At 43.3% G+C, this 27,681-nt stretch overlaps 1 protein-coding gene across 1 annotated transcript in view; it reads right to left on the bottom strand.

Moving 5' to 3' along the window:
- The window catches only part of LOC115479887 (mediator of RNA polymerase II transcription subunit 13-like), a 130,286-nt gene that overhangs the window by 68,759 nt on the left and 33,846 nt on the right, over positions 1 to 27,681 (bottom strand). The window contains 9 exon segments of the mRNA XM_030218194.1: positions 6,326 to 6,531; positions 13,503 to 13,534; positions 13,626 to 13,844; positions 15,514 to 15,613; positions 17,924 to 18,045; positions 19,609 to 19,680; positions 19,683 to 19,713; positions 27,385 to 27,500; positions 27,503 to 27,612. Of these exon segments, the coding sequence (XP_030074054.1) occupies positions 6,326 to 6,531; positions 13,503 to 13,534; positions 13,626 to 13,844; positions 15,514 to 15,613; positions 17,924 to 18,045; positions 19,609 to 19,680; positions 19,683 to 19,713; positions 27,385 to 27,500; positions 27,503 to 27,612 (1,008 nt within the window).

Here is a 27,681-nt window from a genome sequence, read left to right as displayed (position 1 = left end):
CGCCCATAATGAGTACCAGCACCTTTTTTTCTACAAAAAAAGCACTGCTTAAAACATCCCACACAAAGCAGTCACACATGACAATATAGGCATGTCAGGGCACACGTGACGAAAGCTGTTCCTGCTGTCACCCCCTCCTAACACTGTCGCTACCCTCCTTCCAGCCAATGCAGGCTGTTGCTTCCACTGCTACTGTCTCCTTCCAGCCATGTAGGCAACATGCTGTGATCTACAGCTCTCAGCCATATTCTAAACAGGAGAAAAATCCTATACAAATTATGCATTGCGTAGAACTGCTTCCAAAAGTAAAGGAACAGAAGGACTACAAGCCCCAGAATTCAACGCGCAAAATGTAAAGCTGTCCCGTCTGACTTGCTGTTTTATAGTTTATCCTGGTATGAGGATGATCCTCTCTCTACTTTTAAATGAAATTTCTACTGCTGTGTAAGTCTGTGAACTAATTTATTTATTGCATTTATACCCCGCTCTTTCCCGCTCGGTAGCAGGCTCAGTGCGGCTTACATAGTATGGAACTACATAGTATCACAGAAAGAACACAGCTGTAGCAATAGTAGAGGTAAGATGTGGTTGTTAGGAAATAGGTTGAGATAGGTGAAATGGGCAGGGGATGTAGGGGTAGGAGTGGTGTAAGGGTGGTTGCTGAACCATTTTCAGATCTTCTTTTGTCATGAGTTTCTATTCTACATCATTCTCGATGACCAGAAAACAATTCTGCACGTTTCCACAAGAGCTAATTTTTCTCTATAGAGATCAGATGATACGGAGTGGCATAATGAAAGGTGACCTAGAAATCCTGATTAGCAATCACAGCTGCAGTGGTAATAAGCGAGCAGTGATGATCCTTAGCTCTAATTGGATTACACTGATGAATCAAAGGTTCTTTCTCCTATGAATACCTGGAAATTAATAAAGGCCACAGAGTCCGGCAGCTGCAGTTTTTACTGCAGATGTGCTAGGAACGGGCTGGTACCTCTCATTCCTCTTCTTGGCATGTGCTCCTGCTCATCTGTGTACCTTTCTTATAAATTTAAATAGATTTATATTTAGAAATTCAAGAAAATGACAGGAAAAATGCATTGTAAGAAGAGAAAAAAGAGCCAATTACTCTATAGGAGTAGCTCTTCAGATGGTAAACCAATCAAACAACAAAAAAAAACTTAATCTTCTTTATCATAATCCCACAGACATCAAGTAACATATTTCGGAAAGAAAATTCTCTGAATAGGGACCAGGAAAACATGACGATTCCTTTTAAATGTGACTAGACACTTACAAGGAAAAGGAAAAATAATGCACCTGAAGTTAAAATTCTAGGCCTCAGCTCTAGAAACGCCTTCCAGTGCAGACGAGTTGGTTTAGTGACATTTGTGAAACTGTTCATTTTCTGGCCACAAAAAAAGGATGTGTTTCTTATCAAAAAAACAATTTCAGGATAGCCTTCTTTTCTGTCACAGACTGAAGCAAAACTAGCAAAGTAAAAAGAGCTGGATTACTACCCTGGGAAGGCTCTAAAAAGACAACCTGAAACTATCTCCTGAAGCAATATAATCCCTGCCATGTTCTTCACCTTCACCTGCTCTGGTCCTGCTAGGTAAATTCCTAAGGACTGGATCAAGAAAGCCATGGGACTAAGAAACAAATTGAATAGAATTGGTGAGAGTACAGAATCTTGCATGATCCCAGGCTAACAGGTACATCATACCTCCGTGCTCCGTCCTCCACACCCACGATTATGCCATGGATGTAGAGTGTTTCTGAGCCTGAAGCAAGGTAGCAATGACCAAATCCGAATAACATTTTGTAATCGAGCACTGCCGAATGACCAAGCCAAAAGACCAAATGAGCATGGATTCTCCATGTCTACTAGACCTTGCTTCAGTAGGCCATGTACCTGCGGAAGACGGAGTGGAATCAGGTTTGCGTACCACAGTCTCTGCTGCCAATCCAAGGCTATGAGAATTATTCAACCCTGGTGCAATGCAATTTTTTCAAGACACGGCCTACCATGGACCAAGGAGGGAAGACATATAGTAGATGTGTCTCTGGTCAGGGTTGCAGTAGGGCATCAACCCCCAGCAAGCCCGGTTCTTTTCAATGGCTGAAGAACTTGGGCACTTTGGCATTTCCTTTTTGTCACCATCAAAACCAGAAGTGGACAGCCTCATCGATTCACTATCAGCTGAAACTACTGGCTAGATAGTTTCCATTCTCCTGGGTCCAAGGAGTGCCTGTGAGAAAGTTCACCTCCACATTCAAGGACCCCGTGATGTGAGCTGCCGACAAGAACGAGAAGATTTTTCTTCACCCAGCTCATAAGAAATGCCTCTTCCATGGCTATCGGATGACTGTACGTCCCACCTTGCTTGCTGCATTGTTGAAGAAAACTTGGACCAGGCCCCGCCAGAAAGGGAGCAAAGTCACACAAGGCATTCCGAACTGTCCCAAGCTCCAAGTGATTTATTGACTACCGAGACCCCTGTTCCGTCCAAGTGCCCTGTGTCACATGGAACTTTGATGAGCCCCCCCAACTCGACTTGCTGGTATCCACTGTCACCACTTTCCATTGTGCTCTGATGGTTATACGCCATCTGGAAACCAGTATCCAAGGAAGATGAAGATCCTACTTCTGTGACATCGGAGACCGTCTCTCTTCAGTGACAGACATGTGTAACGCTTTGATGTCGATTTCTGTCCATACTTTTATCAAGAACTATTATCTTGATCTAGCCACAAAGTTAGAAAGCGCCTCTGGTTAACAGTGCTAGAAAATCTGAACATATGGTGCTTCAACAACAATCCTCCTCTGCCAGAATATCCTTGAGGGTTGTGGTATGGTTTAAGGATATAGACAATTTTCTGCAACCCACAGCTGGAAAGTAACCATCTATTTGGCTGTATGAATACTTGTTGTCCTTAGACAGCCATAACTGTAACGGAGGTTCTCTATGGACAGCAGCATCCTACAGCCTAATATATATTCAAAATAAAATCAATGCTATGACCTTTCATAAGAGGTTACAGGCCTTCTAGTTTTGTCAGGCTTTTGACACAAGGCCTTCACTCTATCCAAGTGTTGTAGAGAATTGAAAAGTCTTATTTGTTCTTTTTAGTGCAACTGGATATTTATTCTAAATACTGAGTAATTTGTCTTGTCTTCTATTCGATTGTTTTTTTGTCCACTATATGTTTTCTTTAATATTGAAACCAAGTGAGAACATTTGTGGATTGGTGGGATATAAATGGTTTCAAATAATTACCTCAAAATGTTCCAGGTTGAAGCCTCCACTCTTTCTTGTTTGTGAAATGGTGTGTACAACAGTAGCATGCAGGAGTCATTATTGCCCCAGAAACAATATACAAGTTTCACTTGTAAGGATTTTTCTAGATGGTTCCCTTCATGGAAAGCTAGAGAAAGAGTTGTGATGTCATGGAGATTGTAAGTAGGAGTGTTGCTGAGGAAAATCTGCCTTTCTTGCACTCTTTTTACTGCCAATCCAATGGGATGGTTCACTGAGCTCAATAATTCATGGCATCTTGGGACAAGAGTAAAAGGCTATTTTTTTCCCCTAAGGTTACCCTATTTCCCATTTCCCAAAACCATGCTGAGTTTTAAGTTAAAGTCTCAGATTCAGTGGTCAGATCAGAATACAGTTTTGCACTATTTAGGTTTCCATCCAAAGTCTCTGACGTATAACCTTCCATATTCACAATTTTTTTTTAATTATTAGAGTTTATCTTCTGATAGCAAGGATTTTAAAGTAAGACTGCAAAAGATGATACTGAGGAATCCTGTTTAGTATCAGCAAGAAAGCATATAAAATGACTTTATAGTCTGATCATAAGCAAATGTTTGAAAAACAAAAGGTGATCAATGAATGTCCTGCAGCATTACATGTGTTTTGAAATTTTCATATTAGTCATCGGAGATTGATAGGATCATGACAAGAATAACTGGATCTACACGTTTCCTATTATTTTTATGCCAGTGACACTGTTTTACTGATACTGATTTAAGATATGCTGCAATCTATAAATGTTGTGCTGGAACACTGTTCTCAACATGCTACTGTGTAGATTCTTGATCATCATTTGAAACTGAATACCAAAAAGACAAATTTGCTTTGGATTGTGGGATCCTTGGATACATTTCTAGAGAGTAGCCCAGTTTTGGCTGGTAATATTCTAGGTCTTGTTAAAACCTTACAAGTTCTGGACTCAGTGTTGTCAATGGAACATAGTAAATGATGGCAGTCCATCCAGTCTGCCCAACAAGATAAACTCATTTACATGGTATGTGATATTTTATATGTATACCTGAGTTTGATTTGTCCTTGCCTTTCTCAGGGCACAGACCGTAGAAGTCTGCCCAGTACTGTTCTTGTACTAAGTTCTGAAGCTAACATTGAAGCCCCTTAAAATTTACACTCCAGCCCATCCCTGTCTATTCAGTCGCGATCAGGGCATAGACTGTAGAAGTCTGCCCAGCTCACGTTTTGTTTCCAATTACCGAAGATCAATTATGAAATGTGACTCGTAAAGACTTTTGTAAATTGAGATTGGGAAGACAAATCTGGCCTTACCTGTCTGAAGACTATTTGAAAACAATTGTTCAAACATCCATTATTTCACATCAGGACTATTGCAACACTTTGTATCTGGGCTATCACAGAAACATATGTCCCATTTGCAAGTAGTGCATTAACACCACAGCCAAAGGTCATCCTACGGTGATCAATAGGAGCATTAGCGTCCATTCCTTCTGAAGATTCACAGGCTCCCTATCTGTGTTAGAAATTCAGGCTCCTATGCTTTGTTCATAGGAAAAGGAAGGGTTTGGGGCCAGTGAACATGGTTAAAATGCTGGAACTTAGGGGTCTGTCAGGTCTTTACATTTGGAGTTAAACTCTGGAATTTGCTGCCGGAAAAGGTGGTTAAGGCGGATAACTTAGCGGACTTCAAAAAAGGGTTGGACGGCTTCCTGGAGGAAAAAGCCATAGAATGTTATTGAATGGACGAGGGAATAATACAGTATTTCTAGGATGGGCGGGACAAATTGTTTGTTCTTTTGGCCGTTGTCGGTGACAGGGTGCTGGGCTCGATTGACCCTTGGTCTGTCCCAGCATGGCGATGCTTATGTACTTATTGTACTGGCTAACTGCTCCTCTAAATATTACAAATATAAGAGCACCTTAGATAAGCTGTTTCATTTCCAGGTGACCTTCCAGGCTGGTAATGCTGGACTAGAAATAAATTAAATTAAATGAGGAAGCACTGGGATCTACTTTCTCTACATTCTGTTTCTGTGAACACACATTGACATTAGCTCATGCCAGGTCCCAAGAAGTGGAGGAGAAATAAAGTCGGTTTTGTGAACACCAGTGATTAGACATTTTGAGAAATGCCTCTCAACTCCAAGGTATTGTTCCAGGGGTTAGCCTATGTCATCCTGAGACTAAAGGAACAGGAAACAGGTGCTGCTTTCAGTGTCTACAGCCCCATCATTCACCTGGTCTTTGTATCTAAATTAGCAGAACAGGCTGTTGTCGCTGTTGTGCCTTCCCCTGGCTCTGAGAAGGCCACAAACACAGCGACTGTGGCCCCGCCAACCACCCCTCTAGTTAATACCAAGCTAAGAGCAACCCTCCACTGAGGTGAACACTGTGGCCTTGTGCGTAGACAGCAGGCACGAAGAGCAGGATGTGCTCCTCAGTGTTCGATTTTTATGCTATGCCTGTTTTTTCTGGATTTTAGTCTCTCCATGACTTTCCCCTGGCCCATCCCAGTGAAATTGGGGCTGATGTCTTGGCGTGTTTTCGGGGCAACGCTCTCATGTAAGAGAGTTTCTCCCAATCTCACGCTCCTCTTCTCTGCCCTCCAGCAGTATTTCAGAGGGCTCAACTGTTACAATTGGTCTGCTTAATGTCCGTTCTCTGTGAGGAAAGCATTTCCTTATCAAAGACCTCATCACCCAGAATTCCCTTGATGTGGCAATTTTCAGCTCCCTTGTGTACGTAAAGTACTGATGCAAAATAGTATGATTCTGTCATGTTCCCCCCCCCCCCCCCCCCTGCAGCTGTGAGATGAATTTACTGTACCCTGACAGAAGAACAAGAAAGACAGCCAGGAACCAAACCCGAGTTCTTTGCAGGACAGTACAGAGAGATCATCATTGGCCTGCTTCTTTCTAACTGCATCATGGCTAGTTGGTTGCTTATTTGTTAATTTACATGTCTTCTCACTGAACCACAAATGGCATTTCTTTTTAGCATAACATTTCTTTCTTTAGCACAGCTCCTAGACTTACATATATCCATCTCGGATGAAGGGGGGAGCAGGTGGCAAGGAGAGCTGCTCTATCTTTGGAGGAACAGCCCATGAAGGCCTGTAGATGCAGGTCTCTGGTATCTTCAAAGGCAGTATACACTGGCTTGGTAGTATCTTCAGAGGAGCAAACATAGAGCAACCCACAACTGGCTGCAGTGCTGGAACTCTGTACACGAATGAAAAGTCCTGTGAAGCCAAAGAAAAGCTCATCAAACAAAAATGTCCTACAGGAGACAGCCTGATGTTATTTCCACAAAAACATCTCTCCTTTGCCCTGGGGGTACATTTATTCCACGATTCTCATCAAACACTTATGCTCTAGCATGGCATATGTTCTTCTTCATAAGGGAGCATCTAACCAGTGATTGGCTGAATTTACTGCCACCCCTCTAACATCTCTACCAGGGGCGTAGCCAGCCTTCCGTGGGAGAGGGGTCCAGAGCCCGGGGGGGAGGGGGCACATTTTAGCCCTCCCCCCGGCGGCGCCCCCCCACCGCCGACATTGCCGCCCCCCTCCCGCCGCGAACCCGCCGCCGCTGCAGCCTACCTTTTACTTTTGCTGGCGGGGGATCCCACTCCCCGCCAGCCGACGTCTTCTTCTAAGTCGCTTCCTGCTCTTCAATTTGTTTGCTGACGTCCTGCACATAATTGTACGTGCAGGACGTCAGACTCAGAGAACAGAACTGTTCTCTGAGTCTGACGTCCTGCACGTACAATTACGTGCAGGACGTCAGCAAACAAATTGAAGAGCAGGAAGGACTGAGAAGACGTCGGCTGGCGGGGAGTGGGATCCCCCGCCAGCAAAAGTAAAGGTAGGCGCGGCGGGGGCGGGTTCGCCGGGAGGGGGGTCCTGGGGTGAATCTGCGGGGGGCCACGGCCCCCTCAGGCCCCATGTAGCTACGCCACTGATCTCTACAGAGTCCCAACTTGCCCCCCCCCCAAGGCCACATTTATTATAAGTGCGGGAGCAAGACCTTTTACCGCACCGCAGGAGTGGTAAAAAGTCTTGCTCCCGTGGTAACCCCCCCCCCCCCCCCCCACACACACACACACACACTATTACTGCAAGTCCAGCGTCTCCTCATTCCCTTCTTCTTACCTCCCTTCTTCCTTGAAGATCCCCCACAGGCCTGCTCTGGGGCCTTCCCCCCTCTGCTTTCTCCTGCCTTCTGCTGTAACTTCCTCATTTGCAGAGGAGAAAAGGCCACGAAGAAGGCCAGTGAGGGATCTTTGTGGTGAAAAAAATGGCAGACCCACACGAGGGAAAGGGTGGCAGTGATGGACCTGCAAAGGGGTAGGAGGCAGTGCTGGAGGGAGGGAGAAATGGAACTGAGAGGGGGGAAGTGCTGGAGGGAGGGAAGAATGGAACTGAGGGGGGGGGGGGGGCGTGCTAGAGAGAGGGAGGGATGGAACTAAGGGGGGCAGTGCTGGAAGGAGGACTGGAGCAGAGAGGGGGCAGTGCTGGAGGGAGGGCTGGAACTGAGGAGGGCAGTGCTGGACGGAGGGCTGGAGCTGAAGGGGACAGAGGGAGGGCTGGAACTGAAGAGGGAGAGCTGGAGCTGAACGGGACAGAGGCAGCGCTGGAGGGAGGGCAGGCTGGAGCTGAAGGGATCAGAGGCAGTGCTGGAGGGTGAGATGCTGCATGCAGATGGTATATGGATAAAGAGGGGGCAATGCCAGACATGGGAGGGGGTATATTGACACAGAGGGACAATGCTAGACATGGCGGAGAATAGGAACACAGAAGGCAGATGCTGGACTTGGGGGGCATAGGGACACAGAGGAGTGATGGCTGGACGTAGGGGGAGGAGATAGGGACATAGAGCGGTGATGTTGAATGCAGGGAGATGGTCACAGGGGAGAAGCTGGACAGGGAAGTATAGAGGACACAGAGAAGAGAGATACTGAACATGGGGAAAGAGATAGGTACATGGAAGATGAATGGTGAGATGAGGAAAGAAGAAATGTCAAATGCGCAGGAGACCCTGGCGAGTGAGTTAAGAAGGCAGAAGGAAACAGAAACCAAATCCTCCAAATTGTACATGCACTGTTGAACAATCTCCTACCACTGCCCCTCTCCTAGCATTCTGATATATAGCAACACACGTGGACAGAGACAGGAAAAATTATTAAAGTAGCTGAAGAAGGATGGCACCAAAAGGCACCTACCAAGACACCTTCCCTCACAACTCCAAGGTCTCACACACATGCACACAAATCTATGAACTCACGCAAACGCATTCTAATACTCACCCCCCCCCCCCAACACACCCTACATAAGAACAGATAACCTACTGACTCCTACACTCCCCCCCCTAAAATCTTCCACACACACATCTACATCCACCTGCCACCCACACTCCCTTATAATATACTACAAAAGCCTATCACTTCACTTCCTTAAACCCATAATCCACATACATACCCCCATGAACACACACCTCCACATATTCCCCCAGTCACACCTACTCCTCCATCAACACACATACCCCCATAAGCATACACCTCTGCACATTCCCTGTCACATAGATACACACACAGAACATAAGAATACCCACATTGGGTCAGACCAATCCATCTAGCCCAGTATCCTGTTTCCAACAGTGGCCAAACCAAGTCACAAGTACCTGGTAGAAACCGAATTCCATGATACCAATACCGGGGCTAGCAGTGGCTTCCCCCATGTCTATCTCAATAGCAGACTATGAACTTTTCCTCCAGGAGCTTTTCGAAAACTTTTAAAACTCAGATACGCTAACAGCTGTTACCAGCAATGAGTTCAATGGTTTAACTATTCTTGAGTGAAAAAATATTTCCTCCTATTTGTTTTAAAAGAATTTCCATGTAATTTCCTTGAGTGTCCCCTAGACTTTGTACTTTTTGAAAGAGTGAAAAATCAATTCACTTTGACCTGATCTACACCACTCATGATTTTGTAGCCCTCAATCATACCCCACCCCTCCCCAGCCGTCTCTTTTCCAAGCTGGAGCTGTAACCTCTTTAGCCTTTCCTCATATGAGAGGAGTTCCATCTCCTTTACCACTTTGGTTATTCTTCTTTGAACCTTTCTAATTCCACTGTATCTTTTTGAGATATGGCACAGTACATAAATACATATAAGTATTACCATACTGGGAAAGACCAAAGGTCCATCAACCCCAGCATCCTGTTTCCAACAGTAGCCAATCCAGGTCACAAATACCTGGCAAGATCCCAAAAATGTACAAAACATTTTATACTGCCTATCCCAGAAACAGTGGATTTTCCCCAAGTCCATTTAATAATGGTCTATGGACTTTTCCTTTAGGAAGCCGTCCAAACCTTTTTTAAACTCCACTAAGCTAACCGCCTTTACCATACTCTCTGGCAACGAATTCCAGAGTTTAATTACACATTGAGTGAAGAAAAACTTTCTCCGATTCATTTTAAATTTACTACATTGCAGCTTCATCACGTCCCCTAGTCCTAGTATTTTTGGAAAGCGTAAACAGACGCTTCACATCTACCCGTTCCACTCCACTCATTATTTAAATGACCTCTATCATATCTCCCCTCAGTCACCTTTTCTCCAAGCTGAAGAGCCCTAGCCGCTTTAGCCTTTCCTCATAGGGAAGTCGTCCCATCCCCTTTATCACTTTTCGTCGCCCTTCTCTGCACCTTTTCTAATTCCACTATATCTTTTTTGAGATGTGGTGACCAGAATTGAACACAATATTCGAGGTGCGGTCGCACTATGGAGGATACAAAGGCATTATAACACCCTCATTTCTGTTTTCCATTCCTTTCCTAATAATACCTAACATTCTATTTGCTTTCTTAGCCGCCGCAGCACACTGAGCAGAAGGTTTCAACGTATCATCAACGACGACACCTAGACCCCTTCTTGGTCTGTGACTCCTTACGTGGAACCTTGCATGACGTAGCTATAATTCGGGTTCCTCTTTGCCACATGCATCACTTTGCACTTGCTCATATTAAACTCATCTGCCATTTAGATTTCTCATACAACTCCATCAAAGCTCATACATTGTACACTCCTTCACATACTCTATTTGTAACTCTCACTCCCCCAAACGAGTCCCCACTACAAACTCCAATGTACCTCTTCTAGAAATCTATGCTGAAAAACATTCCCAATGTCAAGCTTGTTTGCTTGTTTGCTTTTTTAAGTTCACAAAAGGAAGACTATCACTATCCAAATTAATTTAATGAGCCCTAGGGGGACACGATGTTAGGCTCTACTTCTCAAAGAGGTCATGAAGAACAAACAAATACGTTTGTAGCGAAATGTCTGAGAGGGAGCCTGCTGGATTGCTAGATGAGCATTTCCTTTACTCCTTAGTCAAGGAAGAAAAGTTAATTAAAGAAAACTACTAAATTCTTTGCCCCTGTATTTTAGAGAACAGGATGGTAGAGTTATACCCACACTGGAAACATTCTTTGACAGTATGATTTGGAGCAAATAAAGCATATCATTGTAAATTTAGAAGATGTAACAGAATAAAATGGCAAACTAAAGAGTAAACAAAAGCAAAGTGTATGGGTGAACCAAAAGAGACCTTCCAGCCAAACGAAGAGCAAAACGTCACTTTGTTAAGTACCACACCTGACATGTTGTGCTGTGAGGAACGCTGAAGTGATTCTAGTGACGCTTTTGCTTGCTTGTTGGTGTGTTTTACCAGCTGTTTTATGCTTGTCTTAGCACCGCTGAAGACTTTTTGCATTCTGTAAAGTTGTTGACCCCTGAAGCAGGCGGTAATCCCCGCTGAAACACGGTCCTGTGTGGTGGTGTTTAATAAAGCGACATTTTGCTCTTCATTTGGCAGGAAGGTCTCTTTCGGTTCACACCTACTCTTTGCTTTTGTTGCCTTTAGGGGTCCTCCTCCCTTTTGATGTTTTTAAACTAAAGAGCAACAAATCACCAGGACAGGACAGTATTCACTACAGAGCTCTAAAAGAACTTAAACATCAAACTGATCACCCATTACTAATAATCTGTAACCTCTTTTTAAAACACCCACAGTACATGAGGACTGCAGGGTGCAAGGTAATATCAAGTTTTTAAAAAGGCACCAGGCATGATCTGGGGAACTACAGACCGGTGAGCTTCATATCAGAGCTCAGCAAAACAGTTGAAACTATTTCAAAAAAGAAAAAACCCAAACAAAAATTACTATCCATAAAGACAGATACAACTTAATATACACTAGCCGTTGAGCCCGTGAAAATGGGCTACTTTTGGAATGGGGGGGGGGGGGGTTCCGAGCCCCCCACAGAGTCGCCGCCGCCGCCCCTCCACCCGGCCGAGCAGCACTGTAAACTTACATCAGCACGCAGCAGCAGGCACATCAGCAAAGCTGCTGCCGTCGGGGCGGGCTTCCTTCTCTGCCTGTGTCCCGTCCTCGTGTAACATAACGTCGGCAAGGGTGGGACAAAGGCAAAGAAGGAAGCCCGACGGCAGCTTTGCTGATGTGCCTGCTGCTGCGTGGTGATGTAAGTTCACAGTGCTCGGCCAGATGGAGGGGCGGCGGCGAGCTCCGGGGGAGGGGGGGGGAGCAGTTCCAACGCCTGCAGCATGCCAGTAGAGACTTCCCTCTCTGTCCCGCCCCCATCATCACGTATTGAAGCGGGGGCGGGACAGAGAAGGAAGTCTCTACTGCGCATTTGCGAGTGAGTACAGTCACTCGCCATTTATATGTTTGAAAGTCACCATGGACTTAACAACAGGAAGTTTTGCCGAACCAATTTATTACATTTGTTTTGAAGGTACAAACAAACAAATGGATAGAGATGAGCCACTTAATATATTGTATTTGGATTTAGAGAAGACATTTGACAAAGTCCCTCATGACTGACTACTTGGGAATTCAATATAGGCTTCACGGTTAGCAATAATATTCAGCCGCTGTCCCTACATCTATGTGGTTTAATTTAGGACAACCTTTTTGCATAACTACAGAGACAGTAGCTCTGCAACACAACGAAACCAAAGCTTGTAACAGACTCTACTTAACTTTTCCTCTCTATAATTCCCCAATGTGTATATAACACATGAACCTTATCCGACTACATCAACTCCTTGTATTTGTTTCTCTACTGGAGATGGCGAATGCCTCTACGGTACAATGTAAGCCACATTGAGCCTGCAAATAGGTGGGAAAATGTGGGATACAAATGTAACAATAAATAAATAAATCTCTCTCTCCTTCTCTGCTCATATTCACAAATCGCCAAATCCTGTCACTTTTTTATCTTCAACATTAGCAAAATTCGCCCCTTCCTTTCTGAACACGCCACCAAAACCCTTATTCACACCCTTGTTGCTTCTTGCTTGGACTATTGCAATTTACTTCTCACTGGTCTTCCGCTCAATCATCTTTCTCCTCTCCAATCTGTCCAGAATTCTGCAGCTCAACTTATTTTCCGCCAGAATCGCTATGCCTACACTAGCCCACTTCTCAAATCTCTTCACTGGCTCCCTGTCCGCTTCCGTATACAGTTCAAACTCCTCTTGCTGACCTTTAAATGCATCCACTCTATGACCCCTCACTACCTCTCCTCTCTCATCTCTGCCTACATTCCTCCCCGTGAACTCCGCTCTCTGAATAGATCTCTCTTGTTGTCCCCCTTCTCCTCCACCGCTAACTCCAGACTTGTTCCTTTTGTCTTCCGGCACCTTATGCCTGGAATAGACTTCCTGAGCCTGTACGTCTAGCTCCATCTCTACCTGTTTTTAAATCTATGCTGAAAGCTCACCCTTTTCACTATTGCCTTGGCTCCTAACCACTGCTCATTTGCCCTCCTCCTCCCTGTTCCTCTTTACCCTGTAATTCCCTTGCTCCTAACCGCTACTCATTTGCCCTCCTCCTCCTCCCCTGTTCCTCTTTACCCTGTAATTCCCCTTGCCCGTAATGTCTTGTCTGTCTGTTTTACCTAGACTGTAAGCTCTTTGAGCAGGGACTGTCTCTCTATGTCAAGTGTCCAGTGCTGCATGCGTCTGGTAGTGCTATATAAATGCTATTAGTAGTAGTAGTAGTAGTAGTTAGACAGAACATCCTGCCCAGGCATTATCCGGATCGTGCTAGGGCAGTCTGTAAGTATTTTCAGCCACATTATATGGATAGCACTGCTGCAAATTCACAGATAGGGACACTTACCTGTACAGCAGCTGTCACTATGCAGAAAGGTGCTTTGGAATACAAGATCAAATGTTAAAGTGCCCTATAATTACCTGTCCTACTATTGTGCCATGAGAAGGGAGAAGTGATGGTCTTTCTTACCTGATCTCCTCTGGTTTGGGACTGCACATCCTTCTTCCACCTCCATTTTAAACTCCATAATTTGAGTGCTGGCCACAGTGATCATGGGACTCTCCATCATACCAAGAGTGGTCACTGTCTCGGAACTGATTCCATCCTTGTAACTCATCACAGGGGAGAAGGCTGGGTGCTGCTCCAAGGAGGGAGGTGTGGGAAACATCCTTTGCAGGTCTGCCACAGCTGTAGACATCAGGGAGGAAAAAGAAACTCTGTCAATATAAACAAACTTACAGAAAGCAAAGCATTAATAAGAACATAAAGGGTTGCCATACTAGGACAGAACCAGTATCCTGTTTCCAACAGTGGCCAATCCAGGTCACAAATACCAGACAAGATCCCAAACAGTACAAAACATTTGATGTTGCGTATCCTAGAAATATGAAGTGGATTTCCTTAAGTCCATATTAATAATGTGTTATGGACTTTTCTTTTAGGAAATTATCCAAACCTTTGTGGCAACAAATTCCAGAGATTATTACATTTCGGTGAAGAAATATTTTCTCTGGTTTGTTTTAAAATGTATTATTTAGTAGCTTCATTGTGTGCCCCTTAGTCCTAGTATTTTGGAAAGAGTAAACAAGCAAGTCATTCTACCTATTCCACTCCACTCAGTATTTTACAGACCTCTATCATATCTCCCCTCAGCCGTCTCTTCTCCAAGGTAGCGACCCTTTTAGCCTGTCCTCGTAGGGAAGACCGTCCCATCCCCTTTATCATTTTCCGTCACCCTTCTCTATACCTTTTCAAATTCTGTTATATATTTTTTGAGATGCGTTGAGCAATACAAAGGCATTATAGCATTCTTATTTTTGCTTTTCATTCCTTTCCTAACAATTCCTAACATTCTATTTCCTTTCTTAGCTGTCGCTGCACGAGCAGAGGGTTTCAATGTATCACCAATGATGACAGTCAGATCCTTTTCCTGGGTGGTGACTCCTAACGTGGAACCTTGCATTACGTAGCTGTATTCAGGTTCCTCTTTCCCACATGCATCACTTTGCTCTTGCTCACATTAAACGTCATCTGCCATTGGGATGCCCCGTCTCCTAGTCTTTTTAAGTTCCTCTTGCAATTTTTCACAATCCTCTTGTGATTTAACAACTTTGAAAAACTTCTTGTCATCAGCAAATTTAATTACCTCCTTAGCTATTCCCATCTTTAGATCATTTATAAATAAGTTAAAAAGTAGTGGTCTCAGCACAGATACAGAGCATAGAGAGTTGATGATGGCAGAAAAAGACTAATCAATCCACCCATCTTGCCCATCCATTCTCTCCACGTTACCAAGTTCCAGCTGTTTGCCATACAGCATGACTAACTGTAGGATATCACTGAATATTCCAAACAGGTTTTGCCACCTTTCTGCATTGTATTCCACTCTCCTGAGCAGCTGAGAATGCAAGATTCCCCTTTTTTATTATTTGCTGCATTTGTACCCCACATTTTCCCACCTATTTGCAGGCTCAATGTGGCTTACACTATGTTGCAAAAGGTATAATCATAAACAGAGTAAGAGGTATGGTCTAATTTAACATATTACTGTGTAAGAAATTAGGTAGAGAGGTCAGTAGAATTATTTACATAACACAAAATAAAACAGGTAAGATATAAAGACCAATAGTGATAATGTGATTAACATAATCAAATTAGAAGGGATCAGTATTAGTTGGTTTAGATATAGAATGGAATCAAGTCATTAAGGAGGATTTTTATTGTAAGTCTCTTCGAACAGGTGCGTCTTCAATAACGCACCTTTATCTTTTAGTTTTCAGATGGTAGCTGTCCCCTCCCAATGTAAAATAATTCCGGATTTTTATTGTAGAAAAACATGCTACTCCCCATTACTTACTTGGAGGATAGGGTACAGCTGTCCTTCCATCTTTACTCAGAGAGCGGTCCTCAGGTCCCAGTGCAGGCAGCTTTGAGGATCGTACTGCTGGCGACCCAGCCTAGTAAGACAGATACACAGAGTTATAAAATGCCTCTCAATAATCAGCAGTGAGCCTGTTTCCTGAACATCTGGCCTTTTAGGTTCCCAAAGCCTTGTCACACTGATCTGCAGTACTGACGCCAGACAGACCCAGCTACATAACTGCCTAGGTTTCTGTAAGAACTTCTAGTCACCTGCAGCCTGCCAGACAGACCCAACTACCAATGAATTCTTGTATGCTCTTTTCATTTTTTGTATATTTATATCTATATTTTTATATTTAGTTTGTGCCTTTTCATTGGTAGCTCAAGGCAAGTTGCATACAGATTCAAAAAATTAAGGGGTGTTACAGAAGTTTCACTGTAGTCAGATTTAGAAATGAATAACTGCCTCCTTGACTGTTCCTCCAAGAAGCAGTCTGAAATGCTTCCCTTTCCTCAGAGAGAAAAGAGGGATGATGCTGGGCCCTGGGAAAAGAAACAGTGGATTTAATCTGACTGCTAAGAGAATGGGGGAGTAAAAGAGGGACAAATGCTGTTCTTAGTTCAAGTTCAATTTTATTTGATATGCCACCTATAATTCATGAAATAATGGGTGAGAGACAGAAATTACTACTACTACACTTAACATTTCTAGAGCGCTACTAGGGTTACGCAGCGCTGTACAAAATAAACAAAGGACGGTCCCTGCTCAAAGGAGCTTACAATCTAAAGAACGAAATGTCAAGTTGGGGCAGTCTAGCTTTCCTGGGTAGAGGTGTAGAGGTTAGTTGCCAAATGCAACATTGAAGAGGTGGGCTTTAAGCAGAGATTTGAAGATGGGCAGGGAGGGGGCCTGGCATATGGGCTCGGGGAGTTTGTTCCACGCGTGGGGTGAGGCGAGGCAGAAAGGGCGGAGCCTGGAGTTGGCGGTGGTGGAGAAGGGTACTGAAAGGAGGGATTTGTCTTGAGAGCGGAGGTTACGGGTAGGAACATAATAATCCAGAACACACATAAAAGACAATAAAAAAGGAAAGAATGAGAAGAAAGGGTAAAAATAGAGGAGGCAGTTATATGCAGACCATGACTTAGTCCACTAAGTTGGGAAAGAACTGGAAAAGACCAAAGAGCAAGGACTTGAATTTGTCAGGAGACGCTCTGATCTAATATATTAGGGGGGGGGGGGGGGACTATTTCAAACAGTTTGTGGTATCCTTTAGAAAAGGGTGGATGCTGTGTTCAGGAATTCAAAGGACTGCTGGGGGGAGAAAAAGGGTACAAAATGGCATGAGGGGTTCTGAGAGGGGAGGGAAAGAGAGATCTAATGCCACTGAATGTTTCACAGACCACACTGAAGCAGTCTGTGGGCAGAGCAGTGAATTATCCAGTTTATGGCGATATACTGTGCCAGTAGCCAGATAATAATCTTGATAATTTAGGGCAGCAAAAAGCCTGTCCTAAGTTCTCAGGATTGCTCTCTGGATACCGGCGCTGAATATCCAGATTTTTGTTTGAACCACCACGGTTGGTATTTAAAAAACCACTGACTGCGGTGGCTTAATATCAGGATGAATATTCTTATGGAAGAAGAGGGTTGGGTGGCTGGGGGCAGTGAGGGGAGCGTGCTGTGTTGTTCACTGCCCTCTCTTTTAAAAAATTGGAAGCTTTCATTAATGATATTCTAGGGGGCTAATAGGTCTTGCACATGCCAAAAAAAGGGTCAACTGAAGAAGTTAACCAATGCACAACTGCTTTTCCATCCTCATGTTGTAAGTTATAGAGGAGAATAATGACTGCCTGTTATTCAGCCCCAGTGGACAGCATTGGATTAAAATACCGACTGCCATAGGTTCTCTATAACTGGCACCAAATACCTGGGTACAGCAGTGAGTTTTTTGTTTTTATTTTTTGCTGTCCTAACTTTATCAGGTTAGTTGATTGAATATCACCACTAACCTGATAACATGAGACTCTTCCTTGACTTTACCCCTAGATCGCCTTTGTATAATGCCAATGCGGTCTGTAATGATATTCAGATATCTGGGTACAACACCATCGGCAGAATTTATCTGGATATATGCTGCTGAATATTGATCTACAGTCAGGCCTATCTGTCAGTGCACTGTTTGACCAATTTATAGAAGATACACAGGACTATACAATTTTCCAGTGTAAAATGAAGTAAAGAACGTGTTTTGAAAAAAGAGGAAAATGATGAAGATAGTGTTACTGACAGTCTTACTTTCTTATTGTGTGAAGATATAAAACAGAGGACAGCCCTCATGACCCTTTTCAGAGCAGGCTATGAACAGATACCACTCTGGTTTCTCCTCGTAATCCTCTGAACTCACCCCCAGCTCATCATCGTCAGAATTATCGAAGATGTTGTCCAAGTCACGCAACGATGGTGCCAAGTCTTTGACCTGCGTCAGGCTGCCCGTGCCAGCTCGTGCAGTGTTGTCCTGCCGTGTATCTACCAGAAACATTTCAAGTAGAAAGGAATGAGGATGGTTCACTTCTCACTCCTAGACAGGTGACCACAAATAAACTCAAGTACTGTAGCATTTTTAGTATGTTACTACTGTCCTCTGTACTCACACAGGCTTATTACCACTCACAATGCATCATTACTGTAGTATAATTAGCTTCAATCCTTAAAGCTGGACTTATGAGTTTTCTTAAAACAAACAAAAAAAACAAGCACCCCTTTTGTTAATTCTTAACTTTTATTTAAAGCAGTTATTTTTACTCTGGCTTAGCAGCTGACCATCCTTTCTTTTTGAACAGGCTCCCTGAATGATGGCCTTTGTCACCGCATACAAAAACATTTCTATTACTGACAGAGGAACAGAGGAATCATTTGAGTATCACAGTACAGTTCACTTCTGAAGACTAATTCCTCACTTAGAAGGCACCAAAGCTGTCCATATCCAAAATATCACTCCTTTCTATTTTCGGTTCCTGCTATAAAGTAATTAGCATGTAAGACCCTGCTGGGCGACATCTTCAGTGTCTATGTATCAGAGGGGTCTGAGGCTTTAAAACCAGAAAATGCTAAGCATCGGGACCCCTTCTGAGTAAGGTGTGATGTAGGCCTAAAATAGCAGAAAGTAGAACAGGACCAGTCTCATAGTAAATGATGGCACATAAAGACCTGAACGGTCTATCCAGTCTCCTTTCTGTTACTCTTTAAATCCTAATATATTTTGTCATGCAAGGCATCAGGAAACTCTCAAAGTACCAGAGAAGTAAAATATAAGGGTTTGTAATATAAGGGATTGTAATTTTGTGCTTCACAACTTGTAACACCTTTTCTTGAAAGTATTTGCTCATTTTAACCAAGGTTGGTTATAAAAAAGTGAATCATATCACTCACAGTTCCCTAACTTTTAAATTATCATGGCAGTCAATGTCTATTATGTAATAAACCTATTTACAATGTCTTAGCCTCTGTGCTACTGCCCAATATTGGGAACACCATTCTTTTTCTGCTTTATTCTTTTGGTGCACATGGATGAAGACAGTACTCCAAAATGAAAACCTGTGAGACAGTGTCATAGGTCAATTCCCTAACAACTGGTGATCACTGGAACTATGTGATAACCTCTGATTTCAGCTTAAACACATGTGCCAAATGATTGTAACACCCAGTTACAGGACTAGAAAAGCAGGGCTTGAAACTCCGGGTTTGAAGCAACTAATTCCACAATGCAACACGTGCAAAATCCAATTGTCACCAGTGCATTCAGTGTTGTTTTTCTTTTTCTTTCTACAAAGAAAATATCAAGCTTTGCAGGTCCTTTTCAAATTAGCAAAAAACTGAGGCAAAACAAATTTTTTCCACGTGTTACAGCTCACATGACGTGTTGCTATATATATTTCTAACAGACATATCAAAAACCTTTTCTCGCATGGATTTGAAGCTCTGGGAGCTGAATCCATAAGCATACAGAAACCGGCTAGAAGTAACACAAATCAGCTCACAGAGGCCACAGACAAAGAGCAGGCATCGTATCCACTGAATACTGCTACACACCTGCTTTAGCGGTAGGGCTGAAGATGGACATGGCATCCTTTCCATCGGGCACTGATGGCACATGCGCCGTTGGGAGATTTCCTTGGCACCATATCCATCCTCCAACTGCAAGAAAAGAAGCCAACAAAGCACATATAATAATACAATTAAGCAATTATTAAGCAATAAAATTCATGACCTGCAAGCCCTGATGTTAGAGGTAGACTTAGGTGTTGTTGCAGTCACGGAGACATGGCTCAATGCAAACATACCAGGCTATAATCTATTTAGGAAGGATAGAGATGGTCGTAAGGGTGGAGGTAGCTCTGTATGTGAGAAATGATATCGCAGCGATTGAAATGACAGGGGCCTGCGGAAACGCAGCGATATGGATCACCTTAAGAAGAGATGATAGAACCTCTGTCCACGTGGTGTTTCCTATAGACTTCCGAAACAATCGGATAAAGATCTGATCACAGATATTCAAAAGTTGGGAAAGAAGAGAGAGGTGCTGTTGCTGGGAGATTTCAATCTGCCAGATGTAGATTGGAAGGTTCCATCTGCGGAATAGGAAATAAGTAGAGAGATCGAGGATGCTTTTCAAAGTGCTCTGCTCAGACAAATGGTGACGGAACCCATGATGGAGGGAGTGACACTGAATCTGGTGCTCACAAATGGGGATAGTGTGTCAAATGTCCGAGTGGGTGACCACCAAACAGTTTAGTTAGATATAACAGCTGAAGTGGAGGGCGGCCACTCAAAACTCAAAGTCCTGGATTTCAAGCATGCTGACTTTAGTAAAATGGGGGAATCTGAGGAAAAAGCTGATGGGCTGGGAGGACATATGAGAAGTGGAAGGCCAGTGATCCAGGCTGAAAGAAGCTATAACTATGGCCAGAAACCTTTATGTAAGGAAAGTAAATAAAAGCAAGAGAAAAAACAAACTGATATGATAGAAGTGTATAAAATAATGAGTGGAATGGATCGGTGGATGTGAAGCGACTGTTCACGCTATCCAAAATACTAGGACTAGAGGGCATGAGTTGAAGCTACAGTGTGGTAAATTTAAAACGAATCGGAGAAAATTTTTCTTCACCCAACGTGTAATTAGACTCTGGAATTCATTGCCGGAGAACGTGGTACGGGCGGTTAGCTTGACGGAGTTTAAAAAGGGGTTAGATAGATTCCTAAAGGACAAGTCCATAGACCGCTATTAAATGGACTGGAAAAATTCCTCATTTTTAGGTATAACTTGTCTGGAATGTTTTTACGTTTGGGGAGCGTGCCAGGTGCCCTTGACCTGGATTGGCCACTGTCGGTGACAGGATGCTGGGCTAGATGGACCTTTGGTCTTTCCCAGTATGGCACTACTTATGTACTTATGTACAAATGGCTGAGAAAATAAAGGCTAAAGAATTGGCGTTCATGAAATACAGAAAAACTCAAGAAGAGGAACATGGAGAGGAAACAGGATGAAACTGAAAGAAGCCAAGAGAGAGATACGTCTGGTGAAAGTGCAAGTGGAAGAACAAATGTTTAGAAATGTAAAGAGGGGCGACAAAAATTTCTTCAGATATATTAGTGAAAGGAGGAAGACTAAAAAGGGTGAGACTGAAAGATGCTGCGAACTGCTATATAGACAATGATGAAGAAAAAGCAAATTTGCTAAACAGATACTTTTGTTCGATTTTCACAGAAGAAAATCCTGGAGAAGGACAACAATTGACTGGCAAAAGTACATATGAGAATGGAGTGGATATAGCACCGTTCACAGAAGAGAGTATGTATGAACAACTTGAAAACCTAAAGGTGGACAAAGCCATGGGACCGGATGGGATCCACCCCAGGATATTGAGGCTCAGAGAGGTTCTGGGGGTCCTCTTAAAGATTTGTTTAATAAATCCTTGGAGATGGCAGAGGTTCCGTGGGATTGGAGAAGAGTGGATGTGGTCCCTCTTCACAAAAGTGGTGATAGGGAAGAAGCTGGAAACTACAGGCCGATAAGCCTCACTTCGGTTATTGGAAAAGTAATGGAAGCGACGCTGAAGGAAAGGATAGTGAATTTCCTGGAAACCAATAAGTTGCAAGATCCGAGACAACATGGTTTTACCAAAGGTAAATCGTGCCAAACGAATCTCATTGAATTCTTTGACTGGGTGACCGGAGAATTGAATCATGGACGTGCTATAGACGTAATCTACTTAGATTTCAGCAAAGCTTTTGACACGGTTCCCCACAGGAGGCTCTTGAAAAACTTGACAGGCTGAAGATAGGACCCGATGTGGTGAACTGGATTAGGGACTGGTTGACGGACAGACACAGAGGGTGGTGGTGGTTAATGGAATTCGCTCGAATGAGGGAAAGGTGAGTAGTGGAGTGCCTCAGGGATCGGTGCTGGGAACGATTCTGTTCAATATATTTGTGAGTGACATTGCCGAAGGCTTACAAGGTAAAGTTTGCCTTTTTGCGGATGATACCAAGATTTGTAACAGAGTGAACACCCCGGAGCGAGTGGAAAACATGAAAAAGAATCTGGAGAAACTAGAAGAATGGTCTAAGGTTTGGCAATTAAAATTCAATGCGAAGAAATGCAAAGTGATGCACTTAGGGAGTAGAAATTCACGGGAGACATATGTGTTAGGCGGTGAGAGTCTAATATGTACAGATGGGAAGAGGGATCTTGAGGTGATAGTTACTGAGGATCTGAAGGCGATGAAACAGTGTGACAAGGTGACGGCCATAGCCAGAAGATTGCTAGGCTGTATAGAGAGAGGTGTGACCAGCAGAAGAAAGGAGGTGTTGATGCTCCTGTACAAGTCATTGGTGAGGCCCCACCTGGAGTATTGTGTTCAGTTTTGGAGGCCGTATCTTGCTAAGGATGTAAAAAGAATTGAAGCGGTGCAAAGAAAAGCTACAAAAATGGTATGGGATTTGCGTTTCAAGACGTATGAGGAGAAACTTGCTGACCTGAACATGTATACCCTGGAGGAATGGAGAAACAGGGGTGATATGATACAGATGTTCAAATATTTGAAAGGTATTAATCCGCAAATGAACATTTTCCGGAGATGGGAAGGCGGTAGAACTAGAAGACATGAAATGAGATTCAAAAATGTGTGGGATAAAAATGTGGCGTATGTGGTTCCTTTGCACAAGAGTGCAAGTAAGGAGGAGGTTAGGAATTACAGACCTGTCAGTCTGACTCGGTGGTGAGTAAGCTAATGGAAACGCTTCTAAAGAGGAGGATTGTGAGATTTTTTGAACTACTTGGAATGCGGGACTCGAAACAGCATGGCTTCTCTAGTGGCAGGTCGTGTTAGACGAATCTGACTGTCTTCTTCGACTGGGTGACTAAACAGTTGGATGTGGGAGAGGCGCTTGATGTGGTATACTTGGATTTCAGCAAAGCCTTTGACACAGTTCCGCTCAGGCGACTGATAAATAAATGAGTGCCCTCGGTATGGGACCTAGAGTAACTGATTGGGTTAAAAATTGGTTGAATGGTAGGCGACAAAGGGTAGTGGTAAATGGAGCTTGCTCTGAAGAAAAGGATGTAGTCAGTGGAGTACCGCAGGGATCGGTCCTAGGGCCAGCTCTTTTTAATGTCTTTGTGAGTTATATTGCGGAAGGGCTGTCTGGTAAGGTTTGTCTCTTTGCGGATGATACCAAACTCTGCAACAAGGAGGGTGTGAATGACATGAGGAAGGACCTAGTGAAGCTGGAGGAATGGACCGATAATTGGCAACTAAGGTTTAATCCCAAAAAATACAGGGTCATGCACTTGGGTCGCAAATATCCAAGGGAATGGTACAGTATAGGGGTGAAGTGCTTCACTGTGCGAAGGAAGAGCGGGACTTGGGGGTGATTGTGTCTGATGACCTTAAAGCTTCTAAACAGGTAGAAAAAGCGACGGTCAAAGCCAGAAGGATGCTTGGGTGCATAAAGACAGGCATGACCAGCAGGAAAAAGGAAGTGATAGCGTTGTATAAGTCTCTAGTGAGGCCCCATTTGGAGTACTGTGTGCAGTTCTGGAGACCGCACCTACGGAAAGATATAAACAGGATGGAGTCGGTCCAGAGGGCAGCTACGAAATTAGCAAGCGGTCTTGAATGCAAAAATTATAGGGATAGGCTTATGAACCTCAACATGTATACGCTGGAAGAGAGGAGAGAGGAGACATGATAGAAACGTTTAAATATCTCAAGGGCATTTAGTACTGGAAGACAGCCTTTTTCAAATGAAGGAGAGTTCTGGAATGAGGGGGCATATGACAAAGTTAAGAGGGAATAGGCTTAGGAGTAACCTAAGGAAGTATTATTCACAGAAAGGGTGATGGAGGCGTGGAATGGCCTCCCGGTGGAGGTGGTGGAGTTGAGGACTGTTCCAGAATTTAAAAAGGGATAAGCATGTGGGATCACTTAGGAACAGGAAGAATTTGGGGTTACAGAGGATGGGCAGACTGGATGTGTCATATGGCCTTTATCTGCCGTCATGTTTCTATGTTTCTATAAAGGAATCCTGTTCAGAAAGAATGGATCCTCAGAAGCCTAGCGGAGATTGGGTGGCAGCGCCAGTGGTGGGAGGCGAAGCTAGTGCTGGGCAGACTTCTACGGTCTGTGCCCTGAAAATGGCAGACACAAAACAAGGTCATGTATACACAAAGTAGCACATATGATTTATCTGGTTGGGCAGACTGGATGGACCGTACAGGTCTTTCTCTGCTGTCATCTACTATGTTACTATGTAATACAGCAACAATAAAAACTAACAGAGACCATCAGAATAATACAATGGTTGTGTCAAATGAACCTGTTGAAACAAGAATCCTTTAGATTACAGTTTGCTAAGTGGCATGATGGAGTGCAGGTACCACGAGTTATTTACGTACCCTTCATACACCTAATGACATAGGAAAAAGTCGATACCAGGGTTAGCTACATCCTCTGCTCTAATATGTTAAATAGTCTCTCTGCGGGTTAGATATAGGTTTCCGTGCAAAGAAGGAAGACAGAGGAAAGTAAGGAAGCATTCTTCACTCTAAAGGGAGACGTTATCAACGTGGCCTACCATTAAAGTAGGTTATTTTACTACGTTGTACTATTTAGCACTTAATCCCATTTTGTGTAATGAGACCTGAGCTAAACAGCACGGCTTGTGGTAAAATAACCCATCTTAACAGTAGCTCATGTGATAACGTCTTCCCTAAGAAGAGCTTGGAATTATTTACAAACTACAATGTTCGTCACTGGTATTAGTGAATGAGATTCATGAAAAAACTTGGCTAATCAGGAGAGGCGTTATAGAATTAGCATGTTGCAAATGAACACATGCTAAGAGCAGTATCTGTTACCAGAAATCTAATTTGATTTCTATCTTAAGCTATCTCTCAGCCCTAAATGCAGACTTAACACAAGAAGAAATGTGCCATTTTAAACTGCAGTGATTTGATTTGCTTTCTTGTTGTTTCTATTGTTTTACTGTTTTTCTTATGTCTCATGCAGTTCCCACTGGAAATTGTACTCCACTTTGATACTTTTCTATTAAATACTTTACATAAATAAATAAAAATTAACTACCCCAACCTTTAAATATTAGCTATAACTAGAGAGTGGGAAAAAAACTCTCACATCTTGTGGGTCATCTGATAATCTAATGATGAAGACTAGAAGTGAAATTGGCAGCACCAATTATACTATTGGTACTAACTCCCTTTTCCAACCAAATATTTAAGACAGCCACAGCACAGCAAACCACAAGGGTTATTTTATAAAAAGTGGCTCTTCATATCAACAGCTCCCAGAATTTTCATTTAATATTTTCAAATTTTTAAAGTAATTTCCGTGCATATCAGCTACATTCATGAGAAAATGGCCTCTTATGAACAGCAACTGGTGAAAAGGTAAACGCTTTGACATGATGAAGATTCTTTGCTGGTAGGTATGTACAGAGGTGAAATTTGGATGAAGTGTGCATGTATGTGTAATTATAAATTTTTATTTAAGTGTGCACTTAAAAACTATAATGCACGAACATTCATTTATGATCCATGGGAATGTAACATCCCTGCCTGTAATGCAAGTGCAATTTCTGCAAATTACACTAGTATCTCTGTAAAAACAAGCAGACATCTAGTCTCTACTATAATAAAAAGCACCTCCAACGTTCTGAAGCTGACTCCGTGGCTTCACTGAAGTGAAGGGTTCGTAAGGTTTGTCAGTCTGTCACCATCTCTCTCGGCCCCGCCCTTGTGTCAAAACGTGATGACGCCGAGGGCGGCGGGCCTATCAGAGGTGCGAGGGGGGCTGAGAGAGATGTTGACAGACTGACGAATCTGATGAACCTTACAAACCCTTCACTTCAGTGAAGCTACTGAGTCAGCTTCACAATGTTGCAGGTGCATTTTATTACACTAAACAGCTCCCTAATTTTGCATTTAAACATCGCAGGCTGACTGGAGAGGGGGGGGGGGGGGAGAGAGAGGGGGCAACAACACTGGAACTGGGAGGGGGGCGGGCGGACCCAGGAACTGGGAGGGAGGGTGAACCTGCAACTGGGAGGGAGGGAGGGCCCCTGGCACACACTCTCATTCTCACACACACACTCTCGCACCCAGTCTCACTCTCTCTGTCACACACACTCACACATTCACTCTCGCTCTATCACTCTCACACACACTCTGTAAAACACACACTCCGAGGAAAACCTTGCTAGTGCCTGTTTCATATGTGTCAGGGCCTTTTTTCCTAGTTATCTTCATAAAGCTGACCTACAATAGGTTGCTGAAAACGTGCATACGCTAAATAAGGTCCAAATACCAAAAGTTAATATGGAGATTTTGTATATTAAAATGCAGCTTGACCAATAACACTGACTGGCAATGGAGATAACCAAATCTCACAGCACATCACCACGGACAAAATATAATAATCATCATTCAACTGTATTAACTACCACAAGAATTCATAAAAATTATACCACATATCTACCACAGAAGTTTCCAAAGTCGCTAAGTCATCCCAAGGAACATCCCTAACCACACCCTCTTCAAAGGAAATCATGTGAAGTAATGCCTTCTTCAGAGTAGCCCCACCACTCTGGAAAGCACGCCCTGAAAGGCTTTGCTTAACACAAGACTAGTTCTACTTCAAGAGGCAGGCGAATGCCCGACTCTTCTCCCAAGCCTTTAATGGAAGATGAGTCACAGACACACAAGGACTAATGCCAGCTGCACACACTGTTGCTTATCCACTCCTACCCTAGCTGAGATCATATTCAAGCAGCTTCTACAACTCCACTTGCAATTTTTCCTTAAGTTAGTCAAGGAGGAGTAGGGTAAGCTGGCTCTTTCCAATGAACGAGGGAGACATACAGTTCCAGATCTTTATCGAAAAATACCAAACGACTTGACACAGCTGCTGTGTTCAGCACCAAAGCACCTACCTCAGAAGTCTTGTGATGTAATGAGATGATGTTTCCTTGTTTCAGGTTATTAATGCAAGAAACAACGTTAATGTTGAAAATCTAAAATCACTCGATATACTTCTGGGATCCGCCAAGGTGGTCCGAGTGAAGTACAAAACATAACAGATTATGCTGACATTGTCAATAGCATATTATACCATACTGTGCACGGTTATATATTTTTACTGTAGTAATTGTCTATTGCCTATGTCTGGCTTACTCTTACAACTTGGGTGAATTTCTTCAAAAAGCCAGTAAATAAATCCTAAGAAATAACATAAAAATAAATAAATAGAACCCAGCAGCACTGTGGGGACATCATCCAAGGGAGCTTACCTTTATCTTTTTCAGCATCTCTCTTTCGGCTCCAAGTTTATATTTCTTGCTGCCTGTGAAGCTGTACTTTATATCTCCATCCTCAAAGGTGTACGGATCGCTTGCATCACCAAACCCTCCCCAGGCTGCTGCAGCACAGGTAAGGAATCGGAGAAGTTTAGGGACTCCAACTGGGCCTGTCGTTTCTCGTCCAGTATCTTAAACCTTTTATTAGGTTGTGCTAAAAATCTGAAAAATACAAAAATGAAGTAAAAGACAGATCAATTGAGAATGCTTTCTTGACACGCTCAGGGCCAG

This window comes from Microcaecilia unicolor, chromosome 11 (genome assembly GCF_901765095.1).
Source record: "Microcaecilia unicolor chromosome 11, aMicUni1.1, whole genome shotgun sequence".
NCBI classification, from domain to species: Eukaryota; Metazoa; Chordata; class Amphibia; order Gymnophiona; family Siphonopidae; genus Microcaecilia; species Microcaecilia unicolor.
The sequence above is the reverse complement of the archived record's forward strand: the minus strand, read 5'-3'. Positions and strand labels throughout refer to the sequence as shown.